The 26670-nt window shown below is 38.6% G+C and overlaps 2 protein-coding genes across 4 annotated transcripts; both read left to right on the top strand.

Annotated features, from left to right (window-relative positions):
- Positions 1 to 25517, top strand: LOC130916453 (gastrula zinc finger protein XlCGF57.1-like). Of its 2 annotated transcripts, none has more exons than XM_057837206.1 (2): positions 1 to 87; positions 20907 to 25517. In XM_057837206.1, the coding sequence occupies exon 2, from the start codon at positions 20988 to 20990 to the stop codon at positions 22788 to 22790; it is 1803 nt and encodes a 600-aa protein (XP_057693189.1). In that variant the 5' UTR covers positions 1 to 87; positions 20907 to 20987; the 3' UTR covers positions 22791 to 25517. The 2 variants fall into 2 exon arrangements, with proteins under 2 accessions (XP_057693189.1, XP_057693183.1); XM_057837200.1 differs by lacking the exon at positions 1 to 87 and adding an exon at positions 13814 to 14100.
- LOC130916507 (oocyte zinc finger protein XlCOF19-like) lies at positions 103 to 7482 on the top strand. Of its 2 annotated transcripts, none has more exons than XM_057837297.1 (2): positions 103 to 2023; positions 5631 to 7482. In XM_057837297.1, exon 2 carries the CDS (start codon positions 5700 to 5702, stop codon positions 6663 to 6665), a length of 966 nt encoding a protein of 321 aa, XP_057693280.1. In that variant the 5' UTR covers positions 103 to 2023; positions 5631 to 5699; the 3' UTR covers positions 6666 to 7482. The 2 variants fall into 2 exon arrangements, with proteins under 2 accessions (XP_057693280.1, XP_057693273.1); XM_057837290.1 differs by having other exon boundaries at positions 5621 to 7482.
- Positions 25518 to 26670: the final 1153 nt, after the last annotated feature.

Raw genomic sequence — 26670 nt, 5'->3', positions numbered from 1 at the left:
ATTTGTGTACTCATCCGGGTTTGCAGTTCTTTCCTTTCCTGTACTCTTTTCTGAACCAAACGAGCTCTCTCAAAGCATTATCATCGGGTAAGTGCCGAAGTAAGAATCTAGTGGACTAAAAAATCCCGATTTAAAGTTTAGTGGAAGTCGTTTGGCTTTATGTTGAAGCTTCTTCAGGATTACCTAACTTCGTTTAGTTTAGTTTCGCTCGCTAGCTAAAACACGGGAACACATTCCGATGTCTAAATTTTATTTTAAAGGGGGTCTTTTGTTTAAAATTAGAGTGATTACTTTTAATTGTGTAAGACCCTTCTCGACTTGTCTTATAAGAGCCACAAAATACGACTGACTGAAGTCTAACGCAATCCTGAACACGTCAAAGAGTCAAGACGTGGTAGTTGAGATGAAATCCATGTCACGAAAATGAGGGTGAGATCATGACATTACTTGTTTTACTTTTTAATTTTTATGCAATAACTGACTTGTTGAGGATGGGGCATTTACGGATAACAATTTTTCGATTTTTGGTTGCTGAAAAGGAAGTGTTTCAATAATGTCCCCAATTCAGTCAAATTTATTTGTATAGCACAATTCAGCGCAAGGCAATTCAAAGAGCTTTACATCACATGAAGATCCTCGGGCAGTGATAAAATGATTCCTGAAAATCACGTTAAATCAAGTGAAAGTTAAACAGAAAATTAAAACAGGAAATAAAATTTACATAAAAACATTAAATCACGAATACTTAAAAAACTAATAACTGAAATCAGAAATGGGAATAAATCAGAAAAAGAATAAAAAGCAATTTCTAAAAAAAAATTTGAAATATGTAGACAGTTGTGAATATACAGTGATAAACAGAAGGGTTTTTAGCCCTGATTTAATGACCAAATGTGAAGTACGGTTGGCCAACCATGTTTTTGAATAACATCAATGGCTAAACAACGACCTTGACAACGAAAATGCTTTTCTTCGACAATCTTCGGAAATCTTCGGAAATTACGTCACACAGAGAAATACGAGGGAAGTCCGCCATAGAACAGTATTACTTCTTGCTAAGATGCCACGGCGGTGTGTGGCGATGTATTGTTCTCAATCTAAAGAAAAGTTGTATGAGTGGCCAAAGGATAGCAGGGCACGAAAATGGACATCTTTCGTTCGCACAAAGCGAATGAATTTCACGCCATCATAGAGTAGTGTTCTCTGCTACAAACACTTCAAAGATGCCTGCTTCCTCAATCGGTCTGCGAATGATCAAGGATTTGCAAAAAAGTGTGATTTTTGGATAGATGACTGATGACTTTGTCAAAGCAGAGCTGCCAACTGTTGTGGAATGAACAGTAGACAGCAGCGACGTGAGCCGAAAGTTAACTCGAGTCAAAACCCCGATCGTGTTGTGGAATGAACAAGCGACGTTAGCCGAAAGCTAACTCGTGGCAATCCCCGATCATAGTTGTATTGAGTTCATTTTGCCTACACTTATAAATTCGTCATTTTTTTTTTTTATCCCAGGCAATAGTAGGTGGTTTATTTACCTGACATGCTTCAAATCATAAAAATAATAACAACAGCCTATAGACCCTACCCACCGACGTCACAAAACCGCGTGCTCGCTGTATGGTTCCGCCCACTTGTCCGTCATTTTGTCTCTGTATTAGCATTGGTTTCAATTGATCGAGGAATTTAAAATGCATTTCATGGAAGACCCGGTGCTTTCTGATGCCGTAAACTCACTGGATGTGTTGCATAAAAGGCGTTATGTGGAAAAGCTTCGTTCTATACAGTCGCCAGATCCATATTTGATGCCCAAATCGATGTTTTTCGACCCACTGTCTTCGCCCTGTCTGCCTGACATTTGCTACGCTGATATTTACAATTATCTTGTCCACACAAAATCAGCCTATTCTCACAAAAATTCGAAAAACTTCAAGAGCTTGGAGGCTTATAAATACTTCGTTGCTGGTTGGGTGAAACAGGTCCTCGTCCACGAAAATCGGCAGGAATCTATCTTGTGCTTGGAAAGGTGAGTTACGAAATTTTCCATTCAAAATCTTTTGTTATTGCTAACATCCACTGTCAAGTCTAATGTATTTCATGTCGTTTGTCAATGGAGTCAAGGCTTTTAATGTTTATATGGTTTAGCGATAGCACTCTCACTACATACATACGTGTATGTTGTCGGCGATTAGCCTAGCAATGATCTTAATTGTGGTTATTTGTCAGCCCAAAACCCTCTAAGTATATCTTAAATGCATCTTACCGGATATAAAATGACTACTACATAGTCTGTGGTGATTTTTTGGTGCCCAGTTTTCACGTCGAATTGCAGCCGTCCATTTCGCTCTCCTCTTTGGATCCCTCGGAATACGGTAAAACTTCAAGTCTCTCCTTCCATCTTCTCTGTTAGTGCAACCAACAGCCACACACGCCTTCACCATTTTGATTATTAATGTTAAGGAGCAGAAAAACACGCCGTAAATAGGAGGAATGTACGTAGCCGTAACAGGTTAACACTATGTTTTGACGGACAGTTGGGCGGTACCATTCAGGAGAGCGGAGTTGTGACGTCACATGGGTAGGGTCTATATCTTACCTATCTTGTAATCTTGATGGTAGTCCGGGCACATTGTTTGCATCCTGATTAGCGTCTGGCTAATACATGTATGGTCCAACATAAAATTCCAACCTCCTCCTCTTCCTCCAACTCTTCAAAAACTTGGATCTCCTCACTTGTGCTCGATCTATCGCTTATATCGCTGTTTGAATCATTGTTTGAAGGGCTTTGTATGGCGGCCGTATGGAGCGCTGCCATTGCTGTTATCGGTGTGACGTATCACTTTCGGGTTCGTCCCCTTCCAGGCTCGAACTTCGAAAACACGATTATTTTGACAAATATACAACATATAAATTATTTTTTTCATGCTTTATTTGTTGGACAATGTTTAATTACTTTAATTGTGACCCTATTTGGCATTTTATTAAATTACTTCACATTTGGTCTTTAAAGGAGCTAACAGTTTGAGCGAGGCATGTCCCGATCCAGGTTTTTGCACTTCTACTTCACATTTGGTCTTTAAAGGAGCTAACAGTTTGAGCGAGGCATGTCCCGATCCAGGTTTTTGCACTTCCGATCCGATACTGATATTGTTTTGCACTTCCGATCCGATACGGATACTGGCCGATACTGATACCGGCCTATCTGAGCATGTATAAAAGTTTAAAGTAGGGCTGTCAAAATTATTGCGTTAACGGGCGGTAATTAATTTTTTAAATTAATCACGTTAAAATATTTGATGCAATTAACGCACAAATGCCCCGCTCAAACAGATTAAAATGACAGCACGGTGAAATGTGTACTTGTTGTGTTTTTCGGGGTTTTGTCGCCCTCTGCTGGCGTTTGGGTGCGCCTGATTTTATAGGCTTCAGCACCCATGAGCATTGTGTAAGTAATTATTGACATCAACAATGGCGGGCTACTAGTTTATTTTTTTGATTGAAAATTTTACAAATTTTATTAAAACGAAAACATTAAGAGGGGTTTTAATATAAATTTTCTATAACTCGTACTAACATTTATCTTTTAAGAACTACAAGTCTTTCTATCCATGGATCGCTTTAACAGAATGTTAATAATGGTAATGCCATCTTGTTGATTTATTGTTATAATAAACAGATACAGTACTTATGTACCGTATGATGAATGTATATATCCATCTTGTCTTATCTTTCCATTCCAACAATAATTTACAGAAAAATATGGCATATTTTATAGATGGTTTGAATTGCAATTAATTGCAATTAATTACGATTAATTAATTTTTAAGCTGTAATTAACTCGATTAAAAGTTTTAATCGTTTGACACCCCTAGTTTAAAGTTATTTAGCCTCTTTACTTAGTTGTCAGACTCATGTTGAAAAGGGTTTTAGTACTCTTGATAACAACTAGCCAGCTGAATTAGGTGAGTTTGAATGACACACAATGGTTGGTCACAAGAAACTGACCTGTTTATTCAGTGACAAACACAAAACATTATAAATAACAAACAGAAATGGCATAGTCAGTCAGTAAAACGTGCAAATAATATCGTAAACTGTCTTAAAAAAGCAAAACACAAACAACTTCAGTGGAAAATCCCACAACTCCCCCAAGCTATTAGATGATTTTAATGTTTGGTGAATAAGTTACAAAAATTGTATAAAAAGCCTCTCGGGTTTAAATAAACAACTATTTCAGTATCAAGTTAACATTTTAAAATGGTCAATAAAATACTCAAGTCCCCATTCTGTATCAGCAGCTTTAAACAACAATTAATTTAATTTTGCGAATCAACTGTTAAAGTTGTTAAGATTGCTCCTGTCCATAATTTCCCTTCTGTCTACTTTCGACATGTGAAAGTTTTAAAACTGTTTTGAAGATAGATTCAAGTCAAGATTTTGCCGATTTAGGAGTATTTTAGACAAAAAGTTCATAAGGTTCACTTGGAAGGTCCACTACAACAGCCTACTATGGAAGTCTTCTGCTTTAAGATGGCGGCTGTTTACTAACGCATCTAGTTTTCAATAAATGGTTTGCCATACGCCGTCGAGTCTGTCATTTTGCATGTAGTTCTATATACATATGATGTCTATTTTATACAGTAAAACGAGGTTGACGTAGTTTGTAGCGGCTGTCAGCAGCAGTCAGGTATTCTTGTGTTTTTTATCTAGCGACATGAGTTGAGCTAAAGCCGTGAGTTGAGCATTGGCATTACCCGGGTCTATGACAAATATGATGTTTACACTCGGGACGCAATGCCGTCCGTTTCTCATTGCGTCCCGAAGACCGCGCTGTGTATTAGTTCCGCTTTACTTGACATTTCAATAATCGGTATTTGGATATTTGTGAATCGTTCTCGAATCTTCCACCGCCGAATCGCTCAAGGATGTAATGACGGCTGGGCATGTTGTACCGTGGTTCTAAGTATTGGATGGTGCGTCTTTACTCACGAGAGATAATGGCTCGTCATCCAGAATGACTTCGGCAATGACTCTTGTTATTCCCTGGGCTTTGGGACTGTCGAGTGCCAGTTTGTCACGCATAGCAAAAGTTTCTGCCAGTGTTAGTTACGTAGGACCTTTCTTTTTGTCTTCGGTTTTCTTCACATACTCCTCATATTGTTTGTGGTGGTATTTCGCTAAATGCTTGATTAGTTTGATTGTATTAAAACTTCTTACAGCTTTACCACCACGCTTGACTATATTGTGGCATATGTTGCACTCTGCCTCTTCGTCTTAGTCGTCCTTTAAGGTGAAATGATCCCACAGAGCTGACATTTTTCTCGATAAAGTCTCTTGGTAAATTGCGTGACAGTAAGGTGTGCCGTAAAATGCGGACCGGATTTTAGGGAAACCGAAGCAAAAACTGGAATGGATTATGTAAATCGGTGCGCCGGGCCTTGCAAAATCAGTCAAAATCCAGAAAAAAACGGCCAGGAGCAAAGGGCCTTGCTCTGGTGAAAATGGCTGGTAGTGAATAAGTTAATGGTTTCTTTGTGTCGGTAAAATATATGCAACATGAAAATCAAGGCAAAGGCTGGACTTGAGAAAATCACATGATTTTTTTTTTTTTTTTCTTACCGAGTGTCCCACAGACGTCACTGTAGAAGATCTTCAACCTGAGTGAGAAGCACAAGCCCTTCCACGTTAAACAGGAGTCTAAAATGCAGTACATCAAACAGGAGGCGGAGCCAGAGACCCCCAGCATTAAAGAGGAAGAACAGGAACATGAAATCCCCAAGTTTCCAATGACTGTCAGTGTTAAGAGTGAAGAAGATGAAGGTCCAAACGAAGAGAGCAGAGCAGCGAAACCTTCAAGCGACAACTCCTTTCAGCACCTGACAACAAAAGGAGATGAAAAATTGCAACCGGATGGGCTCTTATTTTCGCTTTCGGACAGCGACAACGTAACGTCACACTCTTCTGACTTTAACACTGATGAGGAGGATAATGACTTTAATCAAAATGATTCAAAATCCTTCAATAAGTCATCAATGAAAAGGGACACAAAAGAATACACGGTTGGGAAACCTTTTCCCTGCTCACATTGTGATCAAAGATTTTCTTGGAAGTCTCATTTAGAAAATCATAAGCGTACACACACTGGAGAAAAGCTTTTTGTCTGCACTTGCGGTAAAAGATACGCCGAAAAGGGAAATTTAAAGAAACACATAAGAACACACACTGGAGTGAAGCCTTTTGCCTGCTCCTTATGTGAGAAAAGATTTTGTCAGAAGCAACTGTTGACAAGACACATGGTAACACACACTGGAGAGAAGTCTTACGCCTGCTCCTTATGTGAGAAAAGATTTTGTCGGGAGCATCATTTGACAAGACACATGCATACACACTCTGGAGAAAAGCCTTTTGTCTGCTCTTGTTGCGGAAAAGGATTCGCCGAGAAGGGAACTTTAAAGAAACATGAAAGAACACACACTGGAGAGAAGCCTTTTGCCTGCTCCTTATGTGAGAAAAGATTTTGTGAGAAGCAAGTGTTGACAAGACACATGCTAACACACACTGGGGAGAAGCCTTACGCCTGCTCCTTATGTGAGAAAAGGTTTTATCGAAACTATGAGTTGACGAAACATACTCGTACTACACACACTGGAGAAAAGCCTTTTCACTGAGATTCACTGAGTAGCTAAGCTTTTCGCCTGCTCATTCTGTGAGAAAAGGTTTTCTCAGAAGGATCAGTTAAAAATGCATATGAGAATACACACAGGGGAAACACCTTTTTCCTGCACAGTTTGTGGTATAAGATTCACTGAGAGGTGACATTTAGTATTGCACGCAAGAAGCCACTGGGGAATCATCATCAAACTGAAAATGGTGTCTTGTTTGTATAATGAACTAATACTCGCATCGTGATTTACAAGAATATGCAGGAAAACGCATTCCCCCGCCTATCCTGCTTTTTCACCAATGAGCTGAGGGAACAATGACGATACTAAATCCCATCATTTCATTGGTCTTTGTACTGTCACTTGCAATGCTAACATAAGACAACGTGCAGTAAGAGTGTGGGAGATGAGAGGTTTGAGTGAAGCTTGAGTAAAAAGCATGTTCAAAATAATGCTGTTTTTTTCTGTGCACTTTATTTTGACTAGTTGCATTTTTGTATTCGGTCAAGTATATTTGTATTTCCACATGATATTTGGAGTGATCGTTCGCGAAAATATAATTGCTGAGGGGACTTTGAAGTTTGAACACACTGTCAGAGGTAAATAAATTTCGCTGTATTTAACCGCATTTAGTCGCATTTATCCTCCACATTTATTCGCATTTATTCTCAGCTATTGTTACCACACTATCTTGTCCACAAGCAGATTTACCTTAAGGGCAGGCATGAAAATCTCTCACCTTTCGGCGAAATTCGTCGTTTTGAAGTCAAAAAGGGCGACCGACGTGAATTGCGTAGATCCGAGGAGAAATTATTTTTGGGAGGGGGGGGTCGGGAGGTTAAATTTAATTATTATTATCATCATGTGATTAACTTAGTACGTAAACTCAGCACTTAAGAACACAGTCAGCAAATCCTTCGAGATGCTTCGCTGACGAGAACCAATCATCGGCCCAAGCTGCGTTCCATTATTCCAAACGCGCGCACTCCTTACTGTACATGGAGTGCTCGGAGAGCTTTTGGGTGGCATTGAAAAGCTGCGAAAACAAAAAGCAGGCCTTATCCACACCGGGGCAGACCAGAGCGCAGCATACACACTTGCCTGTATTTGCCAGCAGATTGAATTTGGTGAGTAATGGTTTCAATCGTTTTCACATTTTGCGATATAAAAAAGTTACTGCCATTCGTTGCAGCTTGCGTTGAACACTGCCAGAGCTAGCCAAATCTCCCATGAAAAAAAATAGCTCCTGTTAAATTGGCGTCAAGCTTGTGTATTTAGCGGTAATATAAACGAAGAAACACACTGTTGAGTCAAATTAAGCGGCATGCTCTCGGATGGAGTTGGCGCCTTACATCGCTCCCGTCGTCAGCCGGAGATGCGTTATTTTCGGCTTGGATTTGAGCTGACGGCCGGTGTCGGCACAACACCGGCCCGACGAGTGGTGGGAATGAGTCCTGCTTCTTAAAGCTTTTCAGAAATACAGGGATCCCTCGTTTTTCGCGGTTAATGGGGACCAGAACCCGCCGCAATAAGTGAAAACCGCGAAGTAGCAGTAGACTGAGTCACAGCCAGAAAGTGTTGATGACAGTTTTGATTTCTATTCACTGTTGCCCCCTCCCAATTAAAGTATGTCACAGTCGCAGCCAATTATTATCTAAAGCTGGTTAAAATTGAAGTTATGTTGTTTTAAGGTGTATTAAATACTTTTTCATGTGCTCCTTTTGATCTACGAGCACCCGCCCCTCAACCCGGTCTCTGCATGGCCCTGCTGAAACACAGTGTGGGTCGACAGAGCTCAATATTTTGTTGGGGTGCACAGTGTGCTGGAACATATTTCCTCCACACCCTTCTCACCTTTTTAACCCCTGACCCATTTTCATGCCTGTAAGGGCCCTTTCCTGTTAATGCTAACGCAGCAGAATAGTCCCATCCCTGTTTTGCAGTCACGGGTAAACCGTAAATTTCTAAAGTTTCTAAAGTTTGGTGAAGTTTCAATACTTCTGCTTAATTTACTTCCCTATAAGTGGGCCACGAACCCGGTTAGACATAACACAAGTACAAGTAGGTATTGTTTAGCGGAAGGGTGCTAGGGTCACAGGGGGACACAGGTTGCGCCACAGCCTGACCTAGGCGTCTGGACCGGAGGTGCTGGTGCTGAAGAGGCCTGTTTTTGTCTGGACACCTGCTCGTCACGACATCCCAACATCACGACACCCCATTGTCTTAGTATGCTAATTATCTTACAAATGGAATATATAAGGAATATGCCTGGCTGGAGAAAGTACTGATACTTCTGCTTTTGTGTGATGCCCAGACTAGAGAACTATCAGCCAGATATCTGTAACTTTTAATTGCTTTGTCTCTGGAATCAATACAATCGGATCAAATTGCAACTCAAGGCCTGTGACTCTTTTATTTAGATTAGCACTCAATTATTAGTATACCTCGCTTCTGAGTAACGAACACGAGTAAAGTTAAGACAGAGGAGTAATCCGGTGTCTTTACCAATAATAGGGTCCCGGACCCTCACAACAGGTATTTAAAACCTAACAACACTAAAGTTGTGGGGGGAAAAAACAGTTGACCTCAGAGTTTATGTTAGCAGTTTTTTTTAAAGTGTATATATTTTTGAAACTGCCCCAGCAAATATCCAACGAAACCCTGCGAGCCTGGACAAATCAGCCCAGAGCCTCCCGTCTGGCTGCACATCGCCGTATCTGCTAGCGTGGCCATGTTTTCCGTCTTCCTCCTGACCACCCGACAAGAGCCATCCTGAAGTTTAACCAAAAGGCTGCAGGCTGGAGACGACCACAAGGAAAGCCCCGAATTCAATGGCTTGACACCATCGGGGATGACCTCCAACAACACGGAGTTACCTTGAAGGTTGCAAATCTGCTGGCACAAGACCGCCAGTACTGGAGGGGCCTAGCGCAATATCCCGCTTGATCATATATTCTGTTTTATGATATGACGTCTTTCCAGTTACTCTGATTTACTGTGATTTTGCTTTTGAAGACTGTTTGTAGCTTTTGTAAACTCTGTTGTTACAGGTCTTTGTCTTCCAAGGCGATATTTTGAAATATGGTTCTAGGGAAGATATCTTTATTAGTCTTGTGCATTGTAATATTTTCCAATCTGATTGATCATAGAATTACTTGAACTTTTTATTATTACAATTAAATACTTTTGTTCTTTCCCATCTTTTTTTACTTCCTCTATTGTGGACCATTTCAGAGCTCTTCTGTACACACACACACACACACACACACACACACACACACACATATATATATATATATATATATATATATATATATTAGGGCTGTCAAACGATTACAATTTTTAATCGAGTTAATTACAGCATAAAAATTAATTAATCGCAATTAATCGCAATTCAAACCATCTATAAAATATGCCATATTTTTCTGTAAATTATTGTTGGAATTGAAAGATAAGAAACAAAATGGATGTATACATTCAACATACAGTACATAAGTACTGTATTTCTTTATTATAACAATAAATCAACAAGATGGCATTACCATTATTAACATTGTTAAAGCAATCCATGGATAGAAAGACTTGTAGTTCTTAAAAGACAAGTTATAGAAATTTTATATCAAAACCCCTCTTCATGTTTTTCTTTTAATAAAATTTTCAATCAAAAAATAAACTAGTAGCCCGCCTTTGTTGATGTCAATAATTACTTACACAATGCTCATGGGTGCTGAAGCCTATAAAATCAGTCGCACCCAAGCACCAGCAGAGGGCGGCAAAACTCTGAAAAACACAACAAGTACACCTTTCACTGTGCTCTCATTTTAATCTGTTTGAGCGGGGCATTTGTGCGTTAATTGCGTCAAATATTTTAACGGGATTCATTTTAAAAATTAATTACCGCTCGTTAACGCGATAATTTTGACAGCCCCTAATATACACTTTGATACACTGCCAATGGGAAAACTCATTGGCAGTGTATCAAATATTTGTTCTCCCCACTGTGTGTGTGTATATATATATATATACAGGACTGTCTCAGATAATTAGAATATTGTGATAAAGTTCTTTACTTTCTGTAATGCAATTAAAAAAACAAAAATGTCATACATTCTGGATTCATTACACATCAACTGAACTATTTCAAGCCTTTTATTATTTTAATATTGCTGAATTTGGCTTACAGCTTAAGAAAACTCAAAAATCCTATCTCAAAATATTAGAATATCATGAAAAAGTATACAAGTAGGCTATTCAACTAATCACCTGAATCATCTAATTAACTCGAAACACCTGCGAGGGTTTCCTGAGCCTTAAAAACACTCAGCTTGGTTCAGTAAACTAAATCACAAGTATGGGGAAGACTGCTGATCTGACTGCTGTCCAGAGGACCATCATTGATACCCTCCATCAGGAGGGTAAGACACAAAAAGAAATTTCTCAAAGAGCAGGCTGTTCACAGAGTGCAGTTTCAAAGCATATCCACAAAAAGTCTGTTGGAAGGGAAAAATGTGGCCGGAAACGCTGCACAACCAAGAGAGATGACCGCAGCCTTAACAAAATTGTGAAGAAGAGCCGCTTCCAGAATTTGGGGGAGCTTCAAAGACAGTGGGCTGAAGCTGGAGTCCAGGTATCAAAAGCCACAGTTCACAGACGTGTCCGGGAAATGGGCTACAATAGCCGTATTCCCATGGTCAAGCCACTTCTGAACTCAAGACAACGGAAGAAGCGTCTGACTTGGGCTATGGAGAAGAAGCACTGGACAGTTGCAGAGTGGTCCAAAGTCCTCTTTTCAGACGAAAGCAAGTTTTGCATTTCATTTGGAAGTCAAGGCGCCAGAGTCTGGAGAAAGGCTGGAGAGGAGCAAAATCCAAGTTGCTTGAAATCCAGTGTGAAGTTCCCACAGTCAGCAATGGTTTGGGGAGCCATGTCAGCTGCTGGTGTTGGTCCACTGTGTTTCATCAAGTCCAGAGTAAATGCAACTGTGTACCAAGAGATTTTAGAGCACTACATGCTTCCATCTGCTGAAAAGCTCTATGGAGATGAGGATTTCATTTTCCAGCATGATCTGGCACCTGCCCACAGTGCCAAAACCACCAGTAACTGGTGCACTGACCATGGCATCACTGTCCTTGATTGGCCTGCTAATTCCCCTGACCTGAACCCCATCGAGAATTTGTGGGTATAGTTAAGAAGAAGATGAAAGACACCAGACCTACAAATGCAAATGAGCTGAAGGCCGCTATCGAAGCATCCTGGGCATCAATAACACCTCAGCAATGCCACAGGCTGATTGCCTCCATGCCACGCCGGATTGATGCAGTAATCCGTGCAAAAGGATTCCCAACCAAGTACTGAGTGCATCAATGGACATTTTCAAATGTTTGATTTAGTTTTGCTGTTATAAAATTATTTTTTTACTTGGTCTGAGGAAGTATTCTAATTTTTTGATATAGGATTTTTGAGGTTTCTTAAGCTGTAAGCCAAAATCAGCAATATTCAAATAATAAAAGGCTTGAAATAGTTCAGTTGATGTGATGTGATGTATGACATTTTTGTTTTTTTAATTGCATTACAGAGAGTAAAGAACTTTATCACAATATTCTAATTTCCTGAGACAGTCTATATATATATATATATATATATATATATATATATATATATATATATATATATATATATATATGTATAAAAACACTTAGGTTTTATGAGCAATTTATCAATTCATTTAGAGCCTAGAATTAAAATACATATATGGCGGAAAACACAGCAAGGCTGAAAAAGCATTTTCTGCTCTTGCACCCCTCTTTAAAATAAACTGTATTTTAAGCCAAAAGAACTGTTGTGTTTGATAGGACAATATGTCTATATGCTGCCATAGCAGATTCATGGCGCATGAAGCCCCCGAACTATTTTTAATTTGTCCGTTTTACCCTGGAAACCCCCATTTACAGACGTCGCGCAACCGCTTTTGTTTCAACCTAGCCATAAAAAGAAGATAAATAATCGTATTTGTTATTCGAAATGTCTGTCATTTTTAGCTTAGAATCCTTAATTCATGTTTAATATTTAGTGTAAAAAAAGGACGACTTAAAAAAATTATTCACGTGCATATTTTAAACTTTTAAACAAATGAGGTCACAATGAAAAAATTGGCGTCTGTAAAAAAGTCACAGATATCTACCTCATAACCATCGCTTAATTGTATTTTTTCGTTACTTTCGCATTTCCCCCAATATTTTAGATGATAAATATTTGGTCCAAAACAAAAAAATCTGGAAAATGATCCTTGTTGTCTGCGATTTCTGCATTCCGACCCATGTTATATCACCATGTTTCACCCATAAAATCCCCCAAAAATCCGGCTGTGGCCATTCACAGCTTGTGTCTTGGCACTCGGTGATACATGCGACATGGAGTTTTTGGATCGAAACAAGGTAAGTACGCGATAATACCTCGTTAAAATCGTGGCGTCTTGAATTCTGCTCTCGCCTCAAGTTAGGGTTTTGCTGTTTAAAAAAAATGTTTTTTTTTAATGCCCTCCCTCCTGTTCAAAATTTTTGTTCCCCCAGAAAATGGAGATTTTAAGCTTTCCAATGATGTATCACACATCTATATAGGACAATTTTGAAATTTGGCCAAATTGGGGTTCCCAGAGCGGAACTTCAAGTCACCTGAGTGTTTTCCGCCATATACAAGTGAATAATATTTTTTGGGCAACAGTGACCACTCCTGGACGTTTCTTCTCTTCACATCTATGTACAGTTGTTCTACTCGTATTCTTCTTCATTTTTCCTTTTGGAATAATTAGAGCTCATGGTAAATGAGAGAAGCTCAACCAAATTAGCCTGGGAAGCTGTATTGCTTGAAAATGAAGCGAGTTCATTGTTATGTTCCTTGATGGAAGACGTGCAGCGGAAGCAGGGCAGGAAGTTGGTTAAAGACCAAACATTAAACAGATTTATGAGAAAAGTTCTGAGCCTTCTAAATTGAGTTATTGATAATTATGAGTCGAATTCGAATTTATTTATCAAGATTGATTAAATATTTTCGGAGTCCAGTGATGTGAAGCCGTTTTGATTCCAAATTCCATAATATTACACTGAAGTTTCAGCGCCTGAACGTTTCTACATCCGGTTTACTTGACGCAACATTTGTGTACTCATCCAGTTTGCATGTAGTTCATTCCTGTACTTTTCTCCGAATCAAACGAGCTCTTTCAAAGCATCGTGTAAGTTAGTAAGTAAGAATCTAGTGGCCTAAAAACTCCCAATTTAAAGCTTAGCGGAATTAATTTGGCTTTATGTTTAAGGTTCGCAAGCTTACCTAACTTAGTTTAGTTTAGCTTAACTTGCTAACTCAGACACGTTAACGCATTCCGTGGAAGATGAGGAGAGGAAACCCAGGTTACGACGAACAATTAAAAAACGAAAAGGAAATGAGGGTAAGATCATGTTCATTACTTGTTTTACTAATTATTCAATATCAGACTTGTTGTTGATGGGGTATTTACAGATAACTACTTGTTGATTTTTGCAGTTGCGCCTCCAGAAATGTTTCATAGGGGTGGCCAGATGGGGCTACGTAAAATCTTGGGGTGGCACACCAAAACTAAAAGCCATAATTTCAGGTTTTCATTATATTATTGCAGCAAAAAGGTCAGGGGAAACTATCAGAAAGACTTAAGAACACGGCTACTGATATACTTTGGTGTATTGTGTAATATTTGATGTTTGTAATGATTTAATGTGCGTAGTCCATAACTGTCCAGTCAACATTTTGAATTTCACAACAATTCTGTTTTGTTGGGTCATGTATATATTAGGCATAAGGTGTACATTTAACAAAACAAAATAATTACTGGGGAAAAGCAGGTGCTGGCAGATACAAATAAAAGCAAGTATCGAAGCAATCATATCTTAGAGCCAAAGCCCTGGATAAAAAAATGATGCAGTTTATACGACCACTATTCTTCATGAAAAACACGCCAACCACATTTTCACCACGGACATTTGGAAAAGTGATGTCCAGTAAGCAAGCTTATCATGACGGCACAGTGGTTAGATGATAATTTAAACATGGAGAAAACGAAGTCAGCCAGTCAATAATGCATTCAGTATGTAAAATGACGAGCGGTCAGATGACTTTGTAACGCTGCCTTTATTTTTGGCTTAACAAAACTCAGGCACAAAACAACACGCACGGGGATGCGAGCTCCAACTCCGTCCAAATAGTACTGCCGTGTATCAGTTTAGCTGCTGTAAAGCAAATGTCGTGAGTGCCGCAAATGTAAACAAAGCGCTGCAGAATGGGTACAAGACATCTAGCTCTTTTGAGTTAATCATTTTCACAGTGTGCAACAAAGCATATAACATTAGCAATCACTTTTCAAATTAATTTATTTGTCTGCTCAATTGCAGTCACAGTAGATAATCAAAACTTATTGGCAGTTATTAACACTTATCAATTTTTATATGAACATTCCTGTTGTAATGAAATAACAATAATATTCTGTAGCCACAAATATTACTCAAAATATTTCCTTCTTCCAAGTTTTTTTTAGGATTAATTATAATAATGTATTGCTTAAATAAAATTGTTAAGATTATTTTTAGATAACTATTTTTCTTCCAAGAAATCTGAGAGAAATACACTTGAAGCGCTGGCAGATAACTTCACTTATTTGCAATAGATTTACACTTAAAACTGACTAGTTTTAAGGAGGTGTGTTTTGCAGTGTATTAATGTTATATATGTTAGAAATTGCTTACTTTTAAAGGCATTTTTGTGCAACTTAGGTATTTACTCTGTAAGTAATTGTTGCCAAAAGTTTACCATTACACAATGTCTGACAATCTGTCATTGTTTAGATGTTGGAATTGAATACTTGTTCATATTTTATGTTGAAAAAAAGAACAATAAATTGTATTTTTGCACAGTAATATTTTCTTTTCTGTATACTTTAAAATTTTACATAAATCTTTTAATAGAATTATCGGCTTGACATTATCGGTTATCGGTTGGAATGAGGAGGAAATTATCGGTATCGGTTGAAAAATGTATTGTCGTGCATCACTAGAATAAATATGTACTTTAAAGTTCTTGCATTACCTTTTTAAGTATTGCAAGTTCTCCAACACAATATTTGAACTGACAGTTTAAAAGCCTTACATTAGTGCAAAATAGCCGACACTCTGACAGGGGGCAGAAGATATTATAATATATAATATAATAAATTATAATAAGCTAAACACTATATAAATACAAGATTACAATAAAACGTCTTTTTCAAAGCGGTTTAAAAAAACATTCAATGGCCTTAGGTAAATAAAGGTGAATAAATATGTACATTACAGTTATTGCATTTCTATTTTAGGTATTGAAACTTCTCCAACACAATATTTGAATGGACAGTTTAAAGTCAATGATGACCCATGGCCTTAAAGGACTCTCATTGAAGCGCTTAGAGTGCAAAACCTGTTAGGGCAGAGAGAAAAAAATAACACAATCCAGTCTTTAGCTCATTGTTTTGAAACCAATGTGAAAGTAAATAAAAGCACTAGAGTAAACATATTTAGTCATTTAGCAGTCAATATCAACATGGATACAGTCAAGCAAACCATAAGAGGATAAATGCTGGATCAACAGTTGGTCATGTAATAAGCAATGTATTAACAACAAGAGCGTAGGTTTGGTCTTAACATTGGTAGGGATGATATAACAACATAACATGCATGTACACTTTTTGCTGGACACGGGACATTAACAAAACCATTAATAAGACCAAACAGATTATTGAAGGGGGGTCAGGGCTACATTTCTCTTGAATATGAACCTCATTAATTAGCTAATTTTAATTGCAATATTTAAACACAAATTATATTAACTCATTCACTCCCAGCCATTTTCACTGGAGCAAGCCCCTTCGCTCCCGACCGTTTTACTGGATTTTGACTGATTTTGCAAGGCCCACAGAAAATTCTGTTCTATTGCTATATAAACATGGAACCCACCAAAAGAAAGATTACTCTCTTCTTTCAGAAGGAAAAAAAGTTAGTTCATATCTTTTTCCATTCTTTAGAAATCAGCATTAGAAAATAGCTTAGTTTGAGCATTTTTCCAATTTCTGATGAAAAAACGGAGAAATTGAGCTTTTTGTGAACCCATACATTTCAAACATAACTTTGACTTTAACACAGCTATTTTTTGCTTTAGTTACATCCCAAACATCTGAATAATGTTTTCTTTTTACAAAATAACAGAAAAAAAAACAAGACAAATACAGCTTTTGATAACAAAGTAACAATTTATTTACATAAAACTAACGGAAAGATAACGTTGTGTTGGCTGCAACAGGGGGTTAAACTTTTCCCTCATCGCCGCCCGTTTCAAAAAGATGAAATTTTTTTTAGTCTCTGCGGTCTGCTCGCGAGCAGTATGGACTGTACGGCATCTCGTGGTCCCAATTGTTCTGCTCGGTCGTCCAGCGCCTGGCATCCCGGGCGTCCTACCGGTTGTTCTGCTCGGTCGTCCGCCGCCTGGCATCCATTTGGTCGTCTTTCACCTCTCCCGGGCTTTGTGGCTTGGCCGCTGGTTGCCGTTGAATAGAGTTGCGGGTCTTACCAAATGCGCTACAGCCCTCCAGTGGCCAGTTTTATTGCTTTAAAATGGGTTTTGAGCTTTGTGCATTCTATCTGAGATAAATGGGAATGTATAGATGCCGATTGTGGAAAAAAAACGCAAAAGACGTATAAATACGTTTTGGGGACACTGAAGCAATTAAAAATGACAATGACATTGACATTCTCCTGTTTCAATAATTTATGCTTTACCACCATATGCCCTGTCTTTCTTATATATTATATCCCCTGGTTGTCTTAGGTCTGTGACCGTTCTTGGGGGCAATTTACATTGGTAATTTTGTGTAGCGATCGCAAATGCTACTCAGGACAGCCAACGAACACTTTAAATGTTTTTATTAATAACAAATCTTGATTCTATAATTTATTTACAATTCCCCCTTACTAATTTTTTGTTTCTACAACAGAAAAGGTAACAGTGTCAGTCAGATACCTTTTTATTTTTCTTCAGGTCATTCATTTCAGATAGAAGGAGCACGGCAAAACGCCACGCTAAAAAATTAGTAAAATTATCAAAACGAAATTCAACCGATAATGCAATCCGATAATTATATACTTGATTTAGCCTCCAAATGTGCGCAATCAACAGTTTTGTCCAATTCTGCCAGTTTTAAAGCGGTGTTTTTGCAGTGTAGTGATGTGATATATGTTAGGAATGGCTTACTTTTAAAAGCATTTTTGTGAAACTTGGGTGTTTACTCTCCAAGTAATTGTTGCCAAAAGCTTACCATTACACAACGTCATTGCCATTGTTTAGTTGTTGGAATTTACTACTTGTTCACATTTGAGGTGGAAAAAAATAGCACAAAGTTACATTTTTGCACAGTAAAATTTGATCTTTGTATGCTTTAAAATTTTACATACATATTTGAATAGAATTATCGGCGTGACATTATCGGTTATCGGGTGGATGGGGCAGGAAATGATCGATTATCGATATCGGTTGAAAAATGTATTATCGTGCATCACTAGTAAAATGCATACCTTTATGTAATAATACGACTTTTTTTTCTTCCCGTAGCAATAGTACGACTTACATCTTGTAGTTTTTTTTTTTTCTTTATTTGGCTTTAATACGTACAACATTACCACAACAATAATAGTCCTTCTGTTATCGGACCCTCATCCGTTGACAACTTAAATCTTTTCTAAATACTTCAAAATACTCAAATTACAACAAGTGACATCAACAACAACGAACAAATGCTATGCTAGGACGCAGCGATTCGGGTCGAAAACATGCCCTTAAGAACTTCAACGTTAAGTCAATGTCAATATGAAGGTCGTTTTCACAGGTTTAAACCAGAATTATATTTGTTAACTTAATCAACCTTTCTGTGGATTTTTCTCCCGAACTCAGCTCCAACGTAGTAAGGCACACGCTTGCAACAGGAGAACCAATGTGATTTTCAAAATAAAGCATGTAAAGGAACAATTTGTATTCAACATGCTCTTTCAGACTACTTCTGCCAAATAGTGTGGAAATTTTGGCTATACAGTGGGGAGAACAAGTATTTGATACACTGGCAATGGGTTTTCCCATTGGCAGTGTATCATACTTGTTCTCCCCACTGTATACAGTGGGGCAAATAAGTATTTAGTCAACCACCAATTATGCAAGTTCTCCTACTTGAAAATATTCGAGAGGCCTGTAATTGTCAACATGGGTAAACCTCAACCATGACAGACAGAATGTGGGGGGAAAAAAACAGAAAATCACATTGTTTGATTTTTAAAGAATTTATTTCCAAATTACAGTGGGAAATAAGTTTTTGGTCACCTACAAAAAAGCAAAATTTCTGGCTGTCAAAGAGGTCTAACTTCTTATAACGAGGTCTAACGAGGCTCCACTCGTTACCTGTATTAATGGCACCTGTTTTAACTCATTATCGGTATAAAAGACACCTGTCCACAACTTCAGTCAGTCACACTCCAATATCCACTATGGCCAAGACCAAAGAGCTGTCGAAGGACACCAGAAACAAAATGCACCAGGCTGGGAAGACTGAATCTGCAAAACGCTTGGTATAAATAAATCAACTGTGGGAGCAATTATAAGAAAATGGAAGACATACAAGACAACTGATAATCTCCCTCGATCTGGGGCTCCATGCAAGATCTCACCCTGTGGCGTCAAAATGATAACAAGCACGGTGAGCAAAAATCCCAGAACCACATGGCGGGAGCTAGTGAATGACCTACAGAGAGCTGGGACCAAAGTAACAAAGGCTACTATGAGTAACACAATGCGCCGCCAGGGACTCAAATCCTGCACGGCCAGACGTGTCCCCCTGCTGAAGAAAGTATACGCCCAGGGCCGTCTGCGGTTCGCTAGAGAGCATTTGGATGATCCAGAAGAGGACTGGGAGAATGTGTAATGGTCAGATGAAACCAAAATAGAACTTTTTGGTAGAAACACAGGTTCTTGTGTTTGGAGGAGAAAGAATACTGAATTGCATCCGAAGAACACCATACCCACTCTGAAGCATGGGGGTGGAATCATCATGCTATTGGGCTGTTTTTCTGCAAAGGGACCAGGACGACTGATCTGTGTAAAGGAAAGAATGAATGGGGCCATGTATCGAGAGATTTTGCATGAAAATCTCCTTCCATAAGCAAGGGCATTGAAGATGAGACGTGGCTGGGTCTTTCAGCATGACAGTGATCACAAAAACACAGCCAGGGGAACAAAGGAGTGGCTTCGTAAGAAGCATTTCAAGGTCCTGGAGTGGCCTAGCCCGTCTCCAGATCTCAACCCCATAGAAAATCCGTGGAGGGAGTTGAAAGTCCGTGTTGCCCAACGACAGCCCCAAAACATCACTGCTCTAGAGGAGATCTGCATGGAGCAGTGGGCCAAAATACCAGCAACAGTGTGTGAAAAGCTTGTGTAGAGTTACAGAAAACGTTTGGCCTCTGTTATTGCCAACAAATGGTACATAACAAAGTATTGAGATGAACTTTTGGTATTGACCAAATATTTATTTTCCACCATGATTTGCAAATAAATTCTCTAAAAATCAAACAATTTGATTTTCTGGGATTTCTTTCCACATTCCGTCTCTCATTGTTGAGGTTTACCCATGTTGACAATTACAGGCCTCTCTAACATTTATTTCAAGTGGGAGAACTTGCACAATTAGTGGTTGACTAAATACTTATTTGCCCCACTGTATATCAATTTGGATGTATTGTTAAATTATACAAATTATAAATTGGAATGTATCATTAAATCCTAAAAGAAAACTAATTTGCAAGGCGTGATAGCTTTTATTGTGGTGTGGCGGTGCACCACAATCTTTTCTATGTAGGGGAAACCCCGCCACAGATTTCTCGCTGCATATTTGGGACATTAAAAAATGGCTAAAACTGTACTACGGTATGACGGAAAATTTTTGTGGTTTTGAAACTGACGTTTTCATACCACGATAAACCTTAAAACTGATACATGCCATAATGAAATTGATGCATTTTAATGAAACATTTAATAATTTTTTTGTGTATTCTACGGCTAATGGGTTCTTAGTGTCGGTAAAAAACATATGCAACATGAAAATCACGGCAAAGGCCCGACTTGAGCAAGTCATGTGTTTTTTTTTTTTCCCTCACCCAGTGTCCCACAGATGTCGCTGTAGAAGATCTTATACCTGAAAAACACGATCCCCTCCACGTTAAACAGGAGTCTGAGTCGGAGATGCCGTACATCAAACAGGAGGCGGAGCCAGAGATCCCCAGCATTAAAGAAGAAGAACAGGAAGACGAAATCACCACATTTCCATTGATTGTCATTGTCAAGAGTGAGGAAAATGACGGTCCAAACGAAGAGAGCGGAGCAGCGAAACCTTCGAGCAACAGCTCCTTTCAGCACCTCACAACAAAAGGACAAAGACGATCGCACCCGGACGGACTCTTAGCTCCGCTTTCGGACAGCGACGACGTAACGTCCCACTCTTCTGACTTTAACACTGATGAGGAGGATAATGACTTTGACCAAAATGCTTCGAAATCCTTAAAGAAGTCATCAATGAAAAAGGACACCAAAAAATGCACGGTTGGGAAACCTTTTTCTTGCTCACTCTGTAATCAAAGATTTTCTTGGAAGGCTCATTTAGAAAAGCATCAGCGTACACACACTGGAGAAAAGCCTTTTGTCTGCACATTTTGTGGTAAAAGATTCGCCGAGAAGGGAAATTTAAACAAACACGCAAGCACACACACTGGAGAGAAGCCTTACACCTGCTCTTTATGTGAGAAAAGATTTTGTCAGAAGCAACAGTTGACAAGACACATGCAAACACATACTGGAGAGAAGCCTTACGCCTGCTCCGTATGTGAGAAAAGATTTTTTCGGAAGTATCGGTTGACGAGACATATGCGTATGATACACACTGGAGAAAAACCTTTTGTCTGCACACATTGTGGTAAACGATTCCCCGAAAAGGGAGAATTAAACAAACACGCAAGCACACACACTGAAGAGAAGCCTTTTGCCTGCACACTTTGCAATAAAAGATTTTCTCAGAAAATTAATTTAGAGCTACATAAGCGCACACACACTACAGAGAAGCCTTTTCCCTGCTCCTTTTGTGAGAAAAGATTTTGTTGGAAGTATCAGTTGACGAGACATATGCGTAAACACTCTGGTGAAAAGCCTTATCTCTGCACATGTTGTGGTAAACGATTCACTGAAAAGGGAGTATTGAACAAACACACAAGCACACACACTGGAGAGAAGCCTTTTACCTGCACACTTTGCGATAAAAGATTTTCTCAGAAAATTAATTTAGAACTGCATAAGCGCACACACACTAGAGAGAAGCCTTTCACATGTACACTTTGCGATAAAAGATTTTCTCAGAAGACCAATTTAGAAAAACATAAGCGCACACACACTCGAGAGAAGCCATTCACCTGCACAATTTGCGATAAAAGATTTTCTCAGAAAATTAATTTAGAAATACATAAGCGCACGCACACCAGAGAGAAGCCTTTCACCTGCACACTTTGCGATAAAAGATTTTCTCAGAAAATTAATTTAGAAAAGCATCAGAGTACGCACACTAGAGACAAGGTTTTTGTCTACACGTGTTGTGGTAAAAGATTCACTGAGAAGGAACATTTTGATGAACACACAAGCACCCACATTGGAGAAAGGCCTTTTGTCTGCACATGTTGTGGTCAACGATTCACCCAGAAAGGAAATTTAAAGAAACACATGAGCACACACACCGGAGAAAAGCCTTTTCACTGCTCACTTTGTGGTAAACAATTCCGTCAGAAGACTGATTTAGAAAAGCATAAGCCTACACACACAGGAGAGAAGCCTTTCGCCTGCTCCTTTTGTGAGAAAAGGTTTTCTCGGAAGGATCGGTTAAAAATGCATTCAAGGATACACACTGGGGAAAGGCCTTTTTCTTGCGCACTTTGTGGTTTGAGATACGCTGAGGAGCAACATTTAGTGTTACACACTAGAAGCCACACTGGGGAATTATCATGAAAAATATAGGGCTGTCAAACGATGAAAAATTTTAATTGCATTAATCCCAGCTTAAAAATTAATGAATCGTAATTAATCGCAATTCAAACCATCTCTAAAATATGCCATATTTTTCTGTGAATTATTGTTGGAATGGAGAGATAAGACACAAGACGGGCATAAACATTCAACATACTGTACATAAGTACTGTATTTGTTTATTATAACAATAAATCCACAAGAGGGCATTAACATTATTAATCTTTCTGTTAAAGGGATCCGCGGATAGAAAGACTTGTAGTTCTTAAAAGATCATTTGAGTACAAGTTTTAGTAATTTTATTTTAAAACCCCTCTTAATATTTTCGTTTTAATAAAATTTGTAAAATTTTATATCAAAAAATAAACTAACAGCTAGCCATTGTTGACATTGTTGAGCGGTGACGTCACATCGGGCTCCCTGCTGTTCTTCCACAGTGTCTTTAACTACGTATGGTAGTGATTGAAATGCACCACAAGGTGTCAATGGCGAGTTTAAAATTAATTAGAGATCTAGCTAAGGCAAAGTCTGAGTAAGTTTTATGTGTATTTTGCATAGCTATTTTGATTGGGAATGCCAGTTCTCTTTGCCTTGAACGTTTTTCTTTTTGTGAACATTATTTTTTTTGAGACATCGGATTATTTTGGTTGTGCTTTCAATAAATGATACTGTAGCGACTTAACTGTTCCGCCCAAAAGCATGATGGGAAGTTGGGCAACCATGACTGTCAGGGGTGGCTTCAAATTGTATGCAGTACGTTCTGCGTTGTGTTCAATTAGGCATGTTAAGTAAAAGATCGTCTCTTCCTCCGTCCAAAAGGATGATGGGAAGTTGGGCAACCATTACTGTCAGTGCTGGCGGCAAATGGTATGCAGTACGTTCTGCGTTGTGTTCAATTAGGCGTGCTAAGTAAAAGATCGTCTCTTGCTCCGTCCAAAAGGATGATGGGAAGTTGGGCGACCATTACTGGTAGTAGTAGGTGCCAAAGCTAAAGCCAATAAAAGGCGCGGTCCAATGAACGCCTGTATCCACTCGCATTTCTCTGCCTTTTCGCTCTCAATGTGCTAAAACGGCGTCATTGTAAACTGTTTGAGGCAACGCATGAACGGTCATTCCGTGCATGTGTTAAATGCGTTAAATATTTTAACGTGATTAATTATAAAAAATGTATTACCGCCCGTTAACGCGATAAATTTGACAGCCCTAGAAAAATAGTGTCTTATTCATACAACGAACGAATTTTGTTATAGTGATTTACAAGAATATGCAGGAAAATGAACTCCCCGCCTCTCCTGCTTTTTGACCAATGAGCTGACGGAACAATGACAATACCAAATCCCACTCATTTCATTGGTCGTGGTACTGTCGCTTGTCATAATGATAACGGAACAGAAAGAGTGTGGGAGATGAGAGGTTTGAGTGACGCTTGGAGTAAAAAGCATGTTCAAAATAATGATCATTTGTTTTCTTGTTCTTCTCTGTGTACATTGTTTTCACTAATTGTATTTTTGTATTCTGTCAAGTTCATTTGTATTTCCACATGATATCTGGAGTGATCATTTGCGAAAATATTGCTGAGGGGACTTTAAATGCACCTAAGTTGTTGGGGGAGGGGGGTACTTCAGTTTATGTTTGCAGATTTTTAAAAGTATAAATATTTTTAAAATTGCCAAAAAATAAACAACACATAAGGGCTCAGGACCTGAAGGGTTAAATTATAGTTTTAAATTCAACAGTTGTTTTTATTCTAGCATTTTTGTATTAAAATACATTACTGCATTTTTTTGTTTTTTCCATGCGCTTTCATCACTTAAACATCCACCTAAATCAGGTTTGAGTGAAATTAATATAATTTTAATCAGTAATCAGTTTATATTTGCAGTTTTTCCAAATGTATATTTTAAAATTGCCAAAAACACACACACTCACACACAAAGGCTCAGTACCTTAAGGGTTAAATTACACCGTTTTATATTTAACAGGAGAGATGTTTTTGTTTGAGTATTTCTTGTATTAAAATACATTGCTGGCCATTTTTGTTTTTCCATGCGCTTTCATCACCTAAACATGCACCTAAATCAGGTTTGAGTGAAATTAGTATAATTTTAATCAGTATTTAACCCTTTCTTGCCAAATGTATCACCTTTGATACACTTAGAATTTCATGATTTTGAAATATTTTTCCTCAAAAAAAAAAAAAATGGATGCAAGTCAACTCATGCATCTGCAGTTTCCATGAGGGAAAAAAACAGGATTTAGCAACGGTTATAGATATTAGAGCGCTTATTACACATATATATTTTTTCTCTTTTACAAATTTGAAAAAAAGGTTTCATTAAGACCATATTTTTTACATTTTGCGATTCTCTGACAATTGCTTCATATTGCATGCATTAAAGGGTTAAAAAAAATCACTTTTCACATACAAAAAAATAAATACAGAGTGACGGTTATATTTACCCATTCCGTCCCACAGCTCTGGAACTCTAAACTCTGGTACTCAATGTAGCTCTTTCCCACTTTTTTAATCCGGGCTCAAACCATATCTGGATAAATGATCATATCCTGCTTGATCATCTGGTCTGTTTTATGATATGACTTCTTTCCTGTTACTTTGATTTACTTTGATTTTGCTTTTGACCATACTATTTGTAGTTTTTGTAAACTCTGTTGTCATGGCTCCTTGAGTGTCTTGAAACGTGCTTTGAAATAAAATGCATTATTATTTGAAATATTGTCTGTTCCGTTTCCAAACTTTATTTGACAGGTTCCAGGGAAGATGTCTTTATTAGTACTGGTAGTCCCCCGGTTACGACGTATGCGACTTCTGCGACTTCTGCGAATTCGACTTCACGACGCCCGAGTCTCGTCCGCCATTCTGTCTTCAGTTTTTTTTTTTTTTGTGTGTGTGTGTGTAAACAGTACCTAGTTCTTGCCATGTCAGGGTCTCGTTCTCCCCGCCGCGTCGCCGCCATCCTTCAGTTCCTGACGGTGTCAGCTCCCACTTCTTTGTTCTCATGCGGCTGCTGTTGTTGTTAATGTTGACCAACGAGAGATAAAGGCATCCAGCCTCGGGCAGTGGGCTGGGAGACATCCTGGCAGGTCGGGCGCGGACATCCACCTCTCCCAGATGGCCAGCGTCAAAGTGGGGTTCTGCGTCATCATGCCTGCTGCTGCTGCTTCCGGAGGTGGGTAGAATAGCCCAAAATTTTACTCAAGTAAGACAAGTGTTACATCAAAACATCACTCAAGTAAAGTAGTTATCCAAAAAAATGTATTCAAGTACAAGTAAAAAAGTATTTGGTGAACAGATACTCAAGTAATGAGTAACATAGTGAGTAACTGCTTACGATGTTTGATTTTTATTTATTTTTTTTAAATATTTTTTTTCTCGGTGCAAAATTATATGAACTGTTGTTATCATACTGTACAATAAACTATTATCAGGGGTGAAAGTGAGCCACAACGGTCAGGAACGCAGTTCCGGTGTAAGATTCAGGGCCAGAACACAGTTCCTGTATAAGATTCAGGGACGGAACGCAGTTCCGGTATAAGATTCAGGGCCGGAACACAGTTCCGGTATAAGATTCAGGGCCGGGATGCTATTCCGGTATAAGATTCAGGGCTGGAATGCTGTTCCGGTACACGGTGCTTTGATTCCGAAAATATGACGGCAACTGTCAAAACACTTTGTTAAAAAAATGCTAAGCTGTCACACATGCATTTCTTCTTCAAGAAGAAAACAATCTACCAACATCAGATTTACATACACAAGTTAACAACAAGCAAATAAAGTACTTGTGTAGCGTAATCCGTTTCTACCAAGGGCGTAGGTTTGCATAGGGACGGAAGGGACATAACA

The sequence above is a fragment of the Corythoichthys intestinalis genome, chromosome 1, assembly GCF_030265065.1.
Source record: "Corythoichthys intestinalis isolate RoL2023-P3 chromosome 1, ASM3026506v1, whole genome shotgun sequence".
Classification (NCBI taxonomy): domain Eukaryota; kingdom Metazoa; phylum Chordata; class Actinopteri; order Syngnathiformes; family Syngnathidae; genus Corythoichthys; species Corythoichthys intestinalis.
The sequence above is the reverse complement of the archived record's forward strand: the minus strand, read 5'-3'. Positions and strand labels throughout refer to the sequence as shown.